Raw genomic sequence first — 15,228 nt, 5'->3', positions numbered from 1 at the left:
GAGCAGTGGGTGTTGCCTTCTGACACACTTCCAGTGATGTCAGGGGTGTGTGGCATATGCAAATAAGTTATGCTAATGAGCTCCTGCACCTCTTTTTCTACGAAATGACCCCTGAACCTCACAAGTAACACCCATGCAATGCTACCTTGTGCTCCTTAAGAGGAAAGGAAGGGCTATGAACGAGAGAATTGTAAGGGGTCATTGGATGTTGCCGTTTAGAAGCAGCACTTTGTAGGTACCATACAGAGTTTAAAACAGAGCCTTCAAATTGAACCTCATAAAAATCCCAGAAATTCAGAATTTCAGACATTCACCTGGATACCTATACAGTGACACCTAACAACAAACCTTGTGCTTTACTTATTTCATTTATTCTCCACCTTTCTCCTCAGCGGGGACCATAAGACAGCCCTGTGAGGTATGTTAGACAAGAAAGCATGCGACTGGCCCAAGGGCACCCAGAAAACTTCCTGCAGCAAACTGGGTATTCAAACCTGGGTCTGATGCTCTACCCCAGTGATGGCGAACCTTTTAGAGACCGAGTGCCTAAACTGAGACCCAAACCCCACTTATTTATCACAAAATGCCAACACGGCAATTTAACCTGAATCCTGAGGTTTTACTTTAGAAAAAAGAACTCATACATTAACATAAGATGATCCAAACAAAGTAAGGAAAGCAATCCCAAATGCTTTCATTTACTTAAAATTATTTGGCCGAGAATTCCACACTTTAATGACGGTCTGGGCCTGGCTGGGGCGATGGCACGCGTGCCCACAGAGAGGGCTCTGCGTGCCGCCTCTGGCACCCGTGCCATAGGTTCGCCACCATTGCTCTACGCACACTACCACGCCGGCTTCTGAGCTTTTTCATTAGTACCTGAAAACAAAGCATTGTAACCTTTCCCTCCACAGAGGGCCCTAATAGATACCAAAGAGATTATTTCATTCGAAGAGGATTCTTTCATTCGAAGAGGGACCGGCCTACCTAAGGAACTGCCTTTCCCCACGTTCCCCCAAGGGCACTAAGGTCGGGGAATCAAAATCTCCTGGATGTTCCAGGCCCCAAGACCATCAAACTTGCGATGACCAGGGCTAGGGCGTTTTCGGTGGCGGCTCCTATCTGGTGGGACGAGCTCCCAGAGGAGATCCGGGCTCTGCGGGACCTTGTACAGTTCCGCAGGGCCTGCAAGACGGAGCTCTTCCGCCAGGCTTTCGAATAGGAGCCGCCGCCACCACTGTTCCATCAATGCCCTATAATTTCCGCACATTGTCACCGCTGGTGCGGGTACCATCGGAGGGAGCGGGACGTTTCTAGGGAACGACAGGGCAGTGGTGATATGCACTGCTGTTGTTGTGTAGCTATACTATCGAGAACGCCATCTTGGTTTTTAAAATGTGGAAGGGAGTAGGGGAGCACCGAAATGATTTTTATGAATCTTGTTGATTTTGTATTTTTAGTAATTTATACTGTTTTGCTGTTATTATCTGGCATTATGCCTCTGTTAGCCGCCCTGAGCCTTCGGGGAGGGCGGGATAGAAATCCAAATAAATAAATACCTGGAGTGGGCCCAGCAATGATAAATCATTTCTTAGCACAGAACTTCTTTTCCAGCCGAAGGGGTGGGTGGGGGGACAGTCTACAATCATTCACTTCTGCCCATGATGGTGATATCCTCTGACCAGGTTTTGAGTCATTGACCCAGCGGTCTTTAATTAGCACTGGAATGTTAAAGAAGATAATGCATCATATTTCTTCTGGCAGTAATAAGACCCCCTCCTCGGGTCCGAAAGAGTCTTTATCTTCCCATGTGTGATCCATCTCGAATAGCTAATGAGGTGCTGTCAAGAGGAAGATTGCCGCGCCGTGCGTATGTCGCCTGTCCAAAGGTAATTGAGGTTCGTGCCTTGCTTCAACAAGCTGCCCGATTCTTTCTGGAAGACGTGGTGCCCCCTCTCCCTGATCCCCCCCCCGCTCCTTTGATCCTTTTAACCGCCCCCCTCCGGCCGCCCGGCTTTCTCTACAGAGCAAAGTCTAGCAGGCGTACTGGGATGGCGGCTAGCAGGATAATATCAAGCCAGACAACATACGCGGTCATTGGAAACAGGGTGTGTTTATTGTGACCTCGATGACAAACGAGAAACGCCGTGATTCTTGGCCTTCTCGCCCCAAACGGTTTCATCCCCGACCCCGACCAGAGAAAAACGTGCAGACTTAGAGATCACCTTTGGCCGAGATCGCCGGCACGCTATCAATTCTGAAAATCGTTAAGTATGACTCTCCGGATGCAACAATGTTGAAGGGAAATGGAAAAAGCACACAATTCGTAGCATGATATACAAGGGGAGATGTGTGGGGCAGGGGGTACCTAGCAGTTTCCTTGCCCCACCTTATGCGATCAGGAGGGCTGACGCTAGTTCTCCAAAGAGCGATTTGGGGGGTATTCAGTGGACACACCGGAGGCACTAAAGACGCAACTAGTTTTTAAAGCACAGAAAGCCTTTACCCACTGGTCCATACGCACTGGGGCAAGAGACTGACAGCACCCATATACTTCAGTAGCTCTCCTTCGGCAAGAAATGGCTGAAGTTTCAAAGAACTGGCTCAAAAACAGAACACCCCTTTACTCAAGCACAAAAACTGCATGTCTCCCCTGGCCCACTGCTTCCCTTTTGCAGTCACAACTCTCATTAGGCATTGGGAACAGACACTTAAAATAGCTGCAGACAACAATAAAAATACTCCGTTACAATAAAATATTTTTTTTTCAAATACATAAATCAAATAAATCGTTGAGTTGTCCGGCTCTTAAAAAATAATCTTCCTCGAAAACTCCACCCACCCAATCTTTTTAAAAAAGCAAAAGGGGTAGAATATAAAATGACAACGGAAAAGAGCATTGTAGGGTGAAGCTGCCGGAATTCGCTTGGCCGTTGAAGTCTTTGCTTGCAGTTCAGGTAAAATCATAATCGGGAAGTATTCTCAGCCGAGCCTGGCAACCAGCCCGCTTACAGGCGGTGATAAACTCACGTTATCTCACTGGGCCCGCGCTTAAAAGAAAAAACCATGCGCAGAGAACAGAGGATGTATGACATCCATTTACGTGTGCATCTACTCTGAGCAATGCATCCATCCCGGGGACATAAAGAAAGCTGGCGATTTAGAAAAATAACTGGTGTTAACCGAGGTACAAAAATATATTTCCCCAGCCTGACGGATGCACAAATCATCCACGTCGCTTTAATCCTGGGGTTTCAAAAACATTTTCTTCGCTTTGCTGGGCCCGTGGGGACCGTTCTCGGCCTCGTCTGTGTTCTGCAGGGCACGGCGTTCCCTCTTCTTCAGAAACTTCTTCCCGATCGTTCCAACCAACGTCTCGTACCTGTAAAAGTTAAAAGGCAGAACAAAACGAACGTTCAGAAACAACAAAGTTCCAGTGGAGGAATCTCAAGGTCTTCGGCGTCAGAACAGAGTAGCTTACTCTGACCTTATAAACTATGAATGCTAAAAGCTGTGCCCTCTCCGCCTTCAAATCGATAACCAGGATTTATCCCCCATCGGTCTCCTCAGACCCTCAACAGTATTTAAAGGTAAAGGTTCCCTTGCTCGAAAGCCAGTCAAATCCGACTCTAGGGTTGCGGTGCTCATCTCCGTTTCAAAGCCGAAGAGCCAGCGCTGTCCGAAGATGTTTCCGTGGTCATGTGGCCGGCATGACTAAACACCAAGGCACACGGAACGCTGTTCCCTTCCCCCCGAAGTGGTACCTATTTATCTACTTGCAATTTCTTGCTTTCGAACTGCTAGGTTGGCGGGAGCTGGAACTAGAGACGGGAGCTCACTCCGTCATGCGGCACACTCGGGTCTCGAACTGCTGAACTACCGGCCTTCCACAGCCTGCAGTTCAGCATCTTAACCACTTGAGCCACCGCAGCTCCTCAACAGTATTTAGAATCCTGTACTAGATACCTACATACAAGCATGTATGTAGGTATCTAGTACATTTCCGTCACGGCGCTCAGCCTGGCGCACTAAATCATGCAGCATGCTTCATGGGAGAATGGAGATATGAGCATGGCTCTTTCAGATCCGAGAGCAGCACTCTTACAACTTCTCCACTCCTCCTTACACAACCCCTGTTGTTTAAGTTATTCAAGAGCCAATATTGGGATTTTCTCGTCTTCCCTTTCTGACAGAGGCATGAGCTTGTAGGCAGTTCTTTGGGATGCACTGACAGAACAGGAGTGTGCAAACTGCAGCGATCGAGCAAACATCTACGCGAAAACCAGTTCTTCATAATCCATCACAGTCTAGCACTTCCAGGAAATAAGACTCCAGAATCGGGTAGCGCAGACGGGAGCTGGCTGGGTTCGTAGCAGCCTCCGCTGCTTCACAGAATCAAAGTCCTGGCCCCTTTGATGGATAAGCAGGGCAAGATGTAGGGCAGAGAAACAGGGCGGCCGTTTGCTCAGGGCATGAGCACCTAATCTGCATGCAGAGGTTCCGCGGGTTCAATCCCCGGCATCTCCAGGTAAAAGGCTCACATACTAGGAGATGTGGAAGACCTCCACCTGTGATCCTGGAGACCCAGTGCCGGTCAGAAGAGACAGGAATGACCTTGGCACACCCATACTTTAACAAGTTGAAGGCAGCTGAAGGGAAGAAAATGAAGAAAAGGCCTAACCCTCTCTGTCGTCCCTGGCATGTCTACAGTGAACCTTGAATGGGCTGGATCCGTAAAAGGGGCACTGGAAATACTTTTTCAAGAAGATACCACAAGCACACCAAGTCAGGCATTCAAACTGACATGCCTGGTGGGCACCTAACTGCTGCATGGCAAAACACACACAACACACAACAACACACACACACAACAACACACACACACACACAACCACACACACACACAACCACACACACACACAACCACACACACACACAACCACACACACACACAAAACAACAAAAACACCCCAGCAGAAAAAATCAAGAGGCCAGTAGTACCCTAAAGGCTAACAAAATCTGGGTCATAGAATGAGCGTTCTAAAGAAGTGAGCAGTGGCTCACGAAAGCTCCATACCCTGCCACGAATTTTGTTAGTCTTTAAATAAGGTAAAGGTTCCCTTGCCCGAAAGCCAGTCGAGTCCGACTCGAGGGTTGCGGTGCTCATCTCCGTTTCAAAGCCGAAGAGCCAGCGCTGTCCGAAGACGTTTCCGTGGTCATGTGGCCAGGATGACTAAACACCAAGGCGCACGGAACGCTGTTACCTTCCCACTGAAGTGGTACCTATTGATCTACTTGCAATTTCTTGCTTTGCTAGGTTGGCAGGAGGTGGAACTAGAGTCGGGAGCTCACTCCATCATGCGGCACACTCGGGTCTCGAACTGCTGAACTACTGACCTTCCACAGCCTGCAGTTGAGCATCTTAACCACTTTAGGTGCTACTAAACTCTTCCACTTTTTTACTGCTTTTCTACTGCTACAGACAGACCAACACGGCTACCCATCTTGATCTATGCAAGGAACAGAGATGTCTGAAAGGGTTCCATATTGGAATTTCCAGCCGAGGCATCGACAGCTAGAGACACAGTCTCGCGGCACAGAAACTTGCCTTCGCCACTGAGACAGCAGCCTTCAGTTTTACTCCCTCCCACTGTAGATTTGACAATGGCGCTATTAATAGGCTTGTCTTTTTAAAGAGTACAAATTGTATTTGCAAAAAACAGTGATGCATTAATCCGTCAAGAGTTTCCGGAGGTGAACTGAGTGGCTATTCAGTAAAATTAGTAACATGCATCCGCCAACTCTAAATTAAAGCGCCTGGAGAATGTGGAGATCAACAACTAGCTTAAAACGCGGTTATTTCATTTTGCAGTGGGAAATAGGTGAGGGGTTTTGTTTTGTTTTTTGTTTTTCCCCCCTGCATCAAGGGCTCGGTTGTTTTGCTTAGGCATGGGAACGGAAAGCAGCGATTCATCTTTCTTGGTAATGTTAACTATGTCATAAAAGGTAACGGTTACCTTCTGGCCATTTCTTCATCCGATACATCAGCTTCCATTGCATTATCTTCCTCTTCGATTTCTTCCGTCTTGTACCTCGAGTTCATCTGGATCATTAACTTCTGAAAATGAAAAACGGGGATATCGGTTTAAATATTATGCTCCTTGAAGGAAGTCAAGGAGACAGATCTGGCGGGGAGGAGAAAATTGTTGTTTGAGAAAGAGGGCACGTTCGGAATGTATAATTTTGTGCGCTGCAAGCTTTTAACTGTTGCTTCCCCTCCCGCCCTGCTGTAAGATGCAGACCAGGATAAAAATCAGGGTATATACCGGGGTCTCCGACATGGTGCTTGTGGGTGCTATGGCACGCACCGGGTGTTTTTAGAAAGTGGGTGAAGCCAAGTGGGATTTTTGCCCGGGAAGGCTTCTGATCGAGTACTGAAGACCTGACTGGCTCTTAGGGTTGGCAGACCGACCCCCCCCCCCAGGGGGGGGGGGGGTTCCCCCCCGCCCCCCTTTCCATCAATGGAGTGGGGGGGGGGGGGGTCCTTACCCGGAAAAAGAGTGAGGCCCAGTCGATCTTGCAGTGATGTGTCTATGTCACTTCTGAAGTAACCTGGAAGTGATGTCATCATGTTGCCGATGCTCTGGTATTTGGGCAAAAATTCTACGGCTGAAGCCAAATTTATCATAGAGATTTTGCCCAAATACCAGAGCGTCACCCCGACGACACTGCATGATGATGTCACTCCTGGGTTTCACTAAGGTTTTGAGCGAGCGATCTGGCTACTGCGTAAATTGGTTTGCTCTGGAGCCATCTTTCCTGAACGAAGGAAAAAATGTGTGAGCCGGAGGCTAAAAAACTGTGAGCTAGCTCACACTAAGTCAGCTTAGAGGGGAACACTGGCTGCAACGTTTGCTGGGCCTCCCTCCTGGCTCTGCAGATCTTTAAATATGTTGCTTTGGCAGCAGCTGCCACCACAGCACAAGGATCCTCACCGTGTGACTGAAGGTTGGCCACGGCAGCCATTTTGTGGCTGGCTCCACCTTTTGCAGCAGCCATTTTGTAGCAGCCATTTTGTGGCCGGGCTCATCCTGCTGTGTAAGCGTTCCAAAGGTGGCCAGAGGCTCGAAAATGTTGGAGAACCCCTTATATACATTAGGGTTGCATAAGTGAAAAAGCCTCCCTGCAAACTGGGCCCAGATGCAATAGACTGTTTTACATAGGGTTGCCAAGTATTATTTTCGCCGCAGCGGGGGACTCCCGGCTGGCGGCTGGAGAGCGTGTGCATGCGCAAAGCACCACACGCGCTGCTACCACATCACACGGAAGTGACGCGACCACACCGGGCATGCTGGGGGGGGGTCCACGACCATCCGAGGGAAAACCATATTTCCCTCGGATGACCGTGGCCCCGCCCCCAGCATGCCCGCATCACTTCCGGGTGATGTGCACGTCGGGGTGGGGTTCCCCCCGGGGCCCGATCTGCCGGTGGCGGGGAACGGGCATCTAGGGCGGGGTTTTCCCCGCCCCCCAGGGGGACCTGGCAAGCCTAGTTTTACAGCATTTCTGAGTGTTTTTTTGCCCGGGGGGGACTTTCAGCTAATGCTAAATCACAACTTATAAAAATTACTCATGAGCCGCTTGGGTTGTCAACTCTGGGTTAGGAAATTCCTGGAGATTTGATGGTGACAGTCATGTGCGCTACTCATAGTGTTGCCAGCCTCCAGGTGGTGGCTGGAGGGCTCTACTGGTTGCAGGAGCTCCTTTGCATATTAGGCCACACACCCCTAGTGTAGCCAATCCTCCAAGAGCTTACAGTAGCCCCAGTAAGAAGAGCGCTGTAAGCTCTTGGAGGATTGGCTACACTAGGGGTGTGTGGCCTAATATGCAAAGGAGCTCCTGCAACCAGTAGAGCCCTCCAGCCACCACCTGGAGGCTGGCAACACTATGAGTAGCGCACATGACAACATGCCGCACAACCGTCTGGGCAGGGTGGTTACTTAGAATGAGTACTCGACTTCTAGGAGAGACGCAGCAGACCTTTGTTTAAGCAGACAATTACCCAGGGAACACATCCTTCGCAGGAGATACATGCTTTGTGAATATGGGAAACCGTTTTCTACGGAGTCATACACTCTTGGCCTATCAAGGTCAGGCTTGTCTCCTCTGGTTGGCAGAGAACTTTGAGAGCCAGTTTGGTGTAGTGGTTAAGTGCGCGGACTCTAATCTGGGAGAACCGGGTTTGATTCCCCACTCCTCCACTTGCACCTGGCTGGGTGACCCTGGGCAAGCCGTAGTTCTGATAAGAGCTGTTCTTGAAGAAGAGAAGTTTCTGTCAAGAGCTCTCTCAGCCCCACCTACCTCACAGGGTGTCTGTTGTGGGGAGGGGAAGGGGAAGGAGTTTGTTAGCCGCTCTGAGACATCTTTGGGTAATGAAAGGCGGGGTATAAATCCAATCTCTTCTTCTTCTTCTTCTTCTTCTATCAAGGTCAGGCTTGTCTCCTCTGATCGGCAGAGAACCTGGTCATCGTTTACTACCTGATCCTCTTAAAGGCAGATGCCTAAAGGGACTGAGCCTGTCTGCATGCCAAGCAGATGCTCTGCTGTCATATGATTCCTGGAACTGTAATACAAATGTCTCAGTTTCTCATCCAGGGGATGCTAGTTAGCCCCCTCCAGGGGTCATTTCCTGCAGGAGCGCACAGGAGCGGAGCTCTGGCAGTAAAGAGCCCAGGGGGCGGGCACATGCAACAAGCCCCACCCCCTGCTCCCAGCAGCCCTCAGTCAGAGCAAGAAGCAGCCAGGTAAGTTGCAGAGCTCCCCCCGGCCCCCCGGTCCAAAACAGTCCAGTGGCACCTTTAAGACCAAGTTTTATTCAGGTACAAGCTCTCCCTCCTCTGCGAGGATAGATCTGCACGTCGTCCCCCCCCCCCAATAGCTAGCAATCCAAAACAGTCAAGTGGAGCCTGAGCGGTGGGTGTTGCCTTCTGACACACTTTCGGTGGTGTCAGGCATATGCAAATAAGTTATGCTAATGAGTTATGCTAATGAGCTCCTGCACCTCTTTTTCTACAAAATGACCCCTGACCCCCTCAAAAGCTCTCTTTTTTTCTTATGAACGATGTGCCTTGCTTCTTGTCAGGGATCGCCACTCGCTGCAACTCTGTACATCCGTTTCCACGAAGCCTGAACCTCAAGAGCCTCTCTCCCCTGGGATGGCCAGACAGCAACAGACTACAGAGTCTAACACCAGCTGCGCGTCTCTGCCAGCACAACGGGGAACGGGACGGCAGCTTGAACATTCGGATTGCTCTTGTGATGCCTCAGGCGTGCTATCTGATGGTCGGCGTGGTGTAGGGTTAAGAGTGCCGCGCCAGGATCAGGGAAACCCAGGTTCAAATCCCCACTTGCGCCACGGAAGCTCGCTGGGCGACCTGGGGCCAGTCACATATTCTCAGCCTAACCTACCTCAATAGGGGTGATGTGAGAATAAAATGGGGAAGAGAATGATGGAAGCCATTTGGGGTCCCCATGGGGAGATTGGATTTGTGCCCCACCCTTCACCACCCAAAGGAGCCTCAGAGCGGCTTACAATCTCCTTTCGCACGCAGAAGGTCTCAAGTTCAATCTCCCAGCATCTCTAGATAAAAGGATCGGGTAATAGATAGCGTGAAAGACACTGGGATAACCTCTCTCAGCTAGAGGAAAGAACATTTACCATGATAAACCAATGGCCTGAGTCTATTTGGGGCAGGAACACACAGGAACGGAGTTCCGGCTGGCTCCCAAGTTGGCCACGCCCAGCAGGAACTCATAAGCATAATAAGCCACACCCAACATCAGAAACTCATTAGGATTGGCTACATTAGGGGTGTGTGGCCTAACATGCAAAGGAGTCCCTGCTACAAAAAAAAGGCCCTGGGTTTTGACAACAGACAAGGTAAACAGAATAAGAAGCAAAAGGTGGGTGTGGCTGGATGACCACACTTCTGGTAACACGGGGGTGCGGCCTAATATGCCAATGAGCTGTGTTGTCAGGGGTGTGGCCTAATATGCCAGTGCGTTCCTGCTGTTGGGTGTGGCCTATTATGCTAATGAGTTCCTACTGGGCTTTCTCTACAAAAAAAGCCCTGATTATTTCATTCATTTGTACTCTGCCTTTCCCCTCAATGGGGACTCAAAAGGGCTTACTTCGTTCTCCTCTCTTCCCTTTTATCCTCACAACAACCCTGTGAGGTAGGTTAGGCTGAGAGAGCGTGACTAGCCCAAGGTCGACCAGCAAGCTTCCGAGGTGCAAGTGGGGAATCGAACCCAGATCTCCCAGATTCTAGTTTGGCACTCTTGACCACTACACCCCAATGGCTTCATGTGCTCAAGGAGAAGGCGACGGAGCTGCTCTTGAACACATGAAGCTGCCTTGTACTGAATCAGATCCTTGGTCCCTCAACATCAGTATTGTCCGCTCAGACAGGCAGCAGCTCTCCGGGGTCTCAGGTAGAAATCTTTTACATCACCTGCTGCCCGGTCCTTTAAGTGGAGATGCCGAGGATTGAACCTGGGACCTTCTGAATGCCAGGCAGACGCTCCTCCACTGAGCCACGGTCCCTGATCTGGGCCAACTTGATACAAAGCAGAAATTACTGCCGCCCTAGGAAGTGGTAGACTCCAGGTTCGAGTCCCCACTCCACCGTGGAAGCTCACTGGGTGACCTTGGGTAAGTTTACCCTACCTCACAGGGTTGTGGTAGGTGGACAGCAAAGCAGATACACCCCCCTCCAATTTCCTGGAAGAAAGCTGGGACAAAAATGGTTATCTGAACCAGGGACTTCGAAATTCTCAGCGTGTTGGGACCACAATACCTCAACTTCGGGATTGAAGCCTTTGAACGACATTCTGCCATAAAGCAGATCCTCGCAGGGCAGAAAGCTCCGCTCTTCTATTATAAAGGTCCTGCCATTAAAAAAAAAAACGAAAAGGGAGAGAGTAATAAAAAAAAGCTCAGTTAAGTCAGCAATTCCTCAGGAGGACAGACAGGCAAAAAAACAAACAAGCAAACAAAAGCCGGATGTTTGCCTTCCAGCTTGGGGGGTGGGGGTGGATTTGCTTTTTACCCCCCACGTAAAAGAGAAACTTACTCCTTCTCCTTTAGCGTAATAAAAAAAAGCTCAGTTAAGTCAGCAATTCCTCAGGAGGACAGACAGGCAAAAAAACAAACAAGCATACAAAAAACGGATGTTTGCCTTCCAGCTTGGGGGGAGGGGGGTGGATTTGCTAAAGGTAAAGGTAAAGGTTCCCTTGCTCGAAAGCCAGTCGAGTCTGACTCTAGGGTTGCAGTGCTCATCACCGTTTCCAAGCCGAAGAGCCAGCGCTGTCTGAAGACGTTTCCGTGGTCATGTGGCCGGCATGACGAAACACCAAGGCGCACGGAACGCTGTTACCTTCCCACCAAAGTGGTACCTATTTATCTACTTGCAATTTCTTGCTTTCGAACTGCTAGGTTGGCAGGAGCTGGAACTCGAGACGGGAGCTCACTCCATCATGCGGCACACTCGGGTCTCGAACGGCTGAACTACCGACCTTCCACAGCCTGCAGTTCAGCGTCTTACGTAAAAGAGGAACTTACTCCTTCTCCTTTAGTTCTGGCAGATCCAGGAACCAGTGCTCCTTGCTGATGATTTTCTTCTCCTCTTCTTCGAGTTGCTTCTTGGTTTCCGAATCCAAGCCCCTTTGCATGAACTGAAACACAGACAGGGGGGGTCGCTCAGTGGTCAAATGGTACGGTCAGGGCTCTACTGGTAGCAGGAGGTCCTTTGCTACAGGAACATCATCAAGAGCCCCTATACAGCCGGTGTTCCACCACCTGCACCAGCTTTGCATACTGAGTCAAGTTCAAGATTTTGTTCTTAACCTTTAAAGCCCTATGTGGTCTGGGACCAACATACCTAACAGGACCGTCTCTTCCAATATGTCCCTCAATGGAGCAACACTTGCTGGTAATCCCCGGCCTGAAGGAGGTCCAGATAGCCTCAACCAGAGCCTTTTTCAGCTCTGGTTGCCAGCCTGATGGAACACTCTCCCAAGAGAGAGACGGGCCCTTCAGGATTTAATGCAGTTTCGCAGGGCCTATAAAACAGAGATGTTCCGCCAGGCCTATGGCTGGGGTGGCGGAATTCCTGCAGTATGGGCCTCCCTTGCCTGGTTCCAACTTAGTTCCATCCTGAAGTGTTCTTTTTGCCTGCTCTTCTCTCTCAGTTTGGTGTAGTGGTTAAGTGCGCGGACTCTAATCTGGGAGAACCGGGTTTGATTCCCCACTCCTCCACTTGCACCTGGCTGGATGACCTTGGGCAAGCCGTAGTTCTGATAAGAGCTGTTCTTGAAAAAAGAGCAGTTTCTGTCAAGAGCTCTCTCAGCCCCACCTACCTCACAGGGTGTCTGTTGTGGGGAGGGGGAGGGAAAGGAGTTTGTAAGCCACCCTGAGACTCCCTTGGGTAGTGAAGGGCGGGATATAAATCCGATCTCCTTCTTCTTCTTATCCAATATTCAGTTTACTGGAGCAAATCAATTCCTCAAGAATCACTCAACACAACCGACTATGCACATCAAGTCTCGTTTCGTTCACAGCTTTGTCAGAGTGCGGGACAGTAATTATTGGCTTTAGAAAAGGATATAGGCGATAAGAACATTTGATACCTGCATCACGCCAGTGAATTGATGAATGGTTTTAAGAGATTTTGCCATGGTGGTTGCTAAACGAATTGACTATATTGAAACGTCAACGCTACACACTCTGACAAAGTTGAGAAAGAAACGAGACTTGATATGCATAGTCCGTTGTGTTGATGGCGTCATCGTGAATAATCCGAGGAATTGATTAGCGCCCGTAAACTGAATATTGGATAAGGATTTATGCGTCTGCAGACATTTCTTTTGGCATGATATATCACGGTCGTTTTGCTCATCTTTACCTCCATCCCTTGATCTTTCCTCTTGGTTTGCACCCCCTGGGGGTTGGCAACCAGAGGGAGAAGCTGCACGGGGCTCCAGCTCGTTTGCCCCCCAAGTCGGCCAACCTCTTGCTGTCTGACTTCATCACCGTAGGGCTTTTGTGTAACCATTTATACCTTTCTTTCTTTGTTGGTTTTCCTTTTCCTTAATGTCAGCAGTGGCAGGAGAGAGTAATGAGCAGGCAAACTGCCCGAGATTTATTGGGCAGCCCTCTCTCCAAACTCCCATATATCCACTACACCTATTGCTATGTGACAAAGAGGGGCCAGGACCGAAAGCTAGAAGTCCCCCCAGGCGGCAGAGACCAATTCCCCTGGAGGAAATGGCAGTCTGGGAAGGTAGACTCTATGGAATCATCCCCCCCCCCCAAGCTCCCTTCCTCTCCCCAAATTCTGCCTTCGCCTGGCTTCACCCACAAAATGTTCAGGAATTCCAGAAACGTGGCACCCTTACCCAGAAGTGTGGCACGGAACTGACTAGATCCCAGAAGGACCCTTCCATAGAAAACACAAGATGATTCTCTCCTCGAAAGATTTACAAAACAGGAGCTTTGTAGAACTTCGGTGGAGGATAAATTGCTTTTTTAAAAAACTCCCTGATGCTTTTGTAATTCTTATTTTTTAAGCTTATTGTACTAATACTAATGCTCTGGTTAGGGACTGGCCTTAACATGTTTTTATACTTAATTCTGACTGCTGTTTGAGATAATCCGCCTTGAGCATCCTCTAAATCCTAATTGATCCTTTTATTTCAAAGCATTATTTGGCACCAGGATGTATTTTAGAAATCCCTAAAACAGTGGGGTAACAAATACTGTGAGTCTGCGAGACTGCGCTTCCACTGCCACCTCTTACATAGATGAAATCATAGAAGTTCTGATGCTTTGCCTTAGCGCTGCAAAATACATTCCAGAATTGCAGGGAAAGCATTATTGATGCAGCAAGATTGCTAAAAGCCCCAAGCAAACACACTTCGGGACGCATGAACAGGTTTTCATCTTTGGGGAGCACAACTCAGATGCTGAATGTGGACAACCGAAGTATCAATTAAGTATATTAATGATCGAAGCACGGATGGGGCAGGCAAGGGAGGGGGAAAGAGCTTTACTTCAAGAGGACTAGAATGGCTCTCCCAGCTTCGGGCAGAATCAGACTATTCCATGTAGCTCTTTTTGTAGAAAAAGCCCAGCAGGAACTCATTAGCATAATAGGCCACACCCAACAGCAAAACCCATTAGCATATTAGGCCACACCCTGACAGCACCGCTCATTAGCACATTAGGCCACACCCCCATGTTACCAGAAGTGTGGTCATCGAGCCACACCCACCTTTCCCTTCTTATTCTGTTTACCTTGCTTGTTGTCAAAACCCAGGGCCTTTTTTTGTAGCAGGAACCCTTTGCATGTTAGGCCACACACCCCTAATGTAGCCAATCCTAATGGGTTTCTGCTGTTGGGTGTGGCCTATTATGCTAATGAGCTCCTGCTGGGCGTGGCCAACTCAGGAGCCAGCCGGAACTCCGTTCCTGTGCGTTCCTGCCCCAAAATAGCCCTGAGAGTTGCCAACCTCCAGGCAGGACCTGGAGATCTCCTGGAACGACAACTGTCCTCCAGATGACAGAGGTCAGTTCTCCTGGAGAAAATGGCTGCTTTGGAGGGTGGCCTCTCTGCCGTTACACCCCACTGAGCACCCTTCCGCAAACCCTGCCCTCCCCATATGCCACCCCCAAATCTTCAGGTATTTCTTCTCAAGCTGGAGCTGGCAACCCTGATTCAGGGAGATGGGGTGCTTGCGCAGTCCTGCAGAACTGCAAAACATATGTAACAACATTCTTAGTTATTTCTATTTGTCTAGAAAATTTCCGTGCCGCCTTTCCAGGAACCTGCTCAAGGCACCTTACCAAATTCATGAATAATAATAATAATAATATTACTTAAAAAAAATGTCTATTAAAATCTAGCAATGCTCTGGCCTGGATAGCCCAGGCTAGCCTGATTTCATCAGATATTGGAAGCCAAGCAGGGTTACCCTGGCTAGTAACCAGGTGGGAGGCCACCAAAGAAGTCCAGGGTTGCTACGCAGAGGCAGGCAAGGGCAAACCACCTCCCAATGCCTCTTGCCTTGAAAACCCTATAGGGGTCACCGTAAGTCAGTTGCGACTTGCCAGCAAATAAACAAAAAAAAAACGGGAGAAGGGGGAGAGGGGATTTCTACCCCGCCCTT

At 49.3% G+C, this 15,228-nt stretch overlaps 1 protein-coding gene across 1 annotated transcript; it reads right to left on the bottom strand.

Moving 5' to 3' along the window:
• Positions 1-2,099: 2,099 nt before the first annotated feature.
• On the bottom strand, positions 2,100-12,738 carry MPHOSPH6 (M-phase phosphoprotein 6). The gene is made up of 5 exons (XM_015410537.1): positions 12,691-12,738; positions 11,624-11,736; positions 10,860-10,950; positions 6,018-6,118; positions 2,100-3,382 (listed from the first exon to the last, which is right to left on the bottom strand). Exons 1-5 carry the CDS (start codon positions 12,736-12,738, stop codon positions 3,241-3,243), a joined length of 495 nt encoding a protein of 164 aa, XP_015266023.1. The 3' UTR covers positions 2,100-3,240.
• Positions 12,739-15,228: the final 2,490 nt, after the last annotated feature.

This window comes from Gekko japonicus, unplaced genomic scaffold, assembly GCF_001447785.1.
Source record: "Gekko japonicus isolate JY-2015 unplaced genomic scaffold, Gekko_japonicus_V1.1 scaffold2908, whole genome shotgun sequence".
Classification (NCBI taxonomy): domain Eukaryota; kingdom Metazoa; phylum Chordata; class Lepidosauria; order Squamata; family Gekkonidae; genus Gekko; species Gekko japonicus.
Note: the sequence above shows the minus strand (reverse complement) of the source record. Positions and strands in the feature narration are given on the sequence as shown.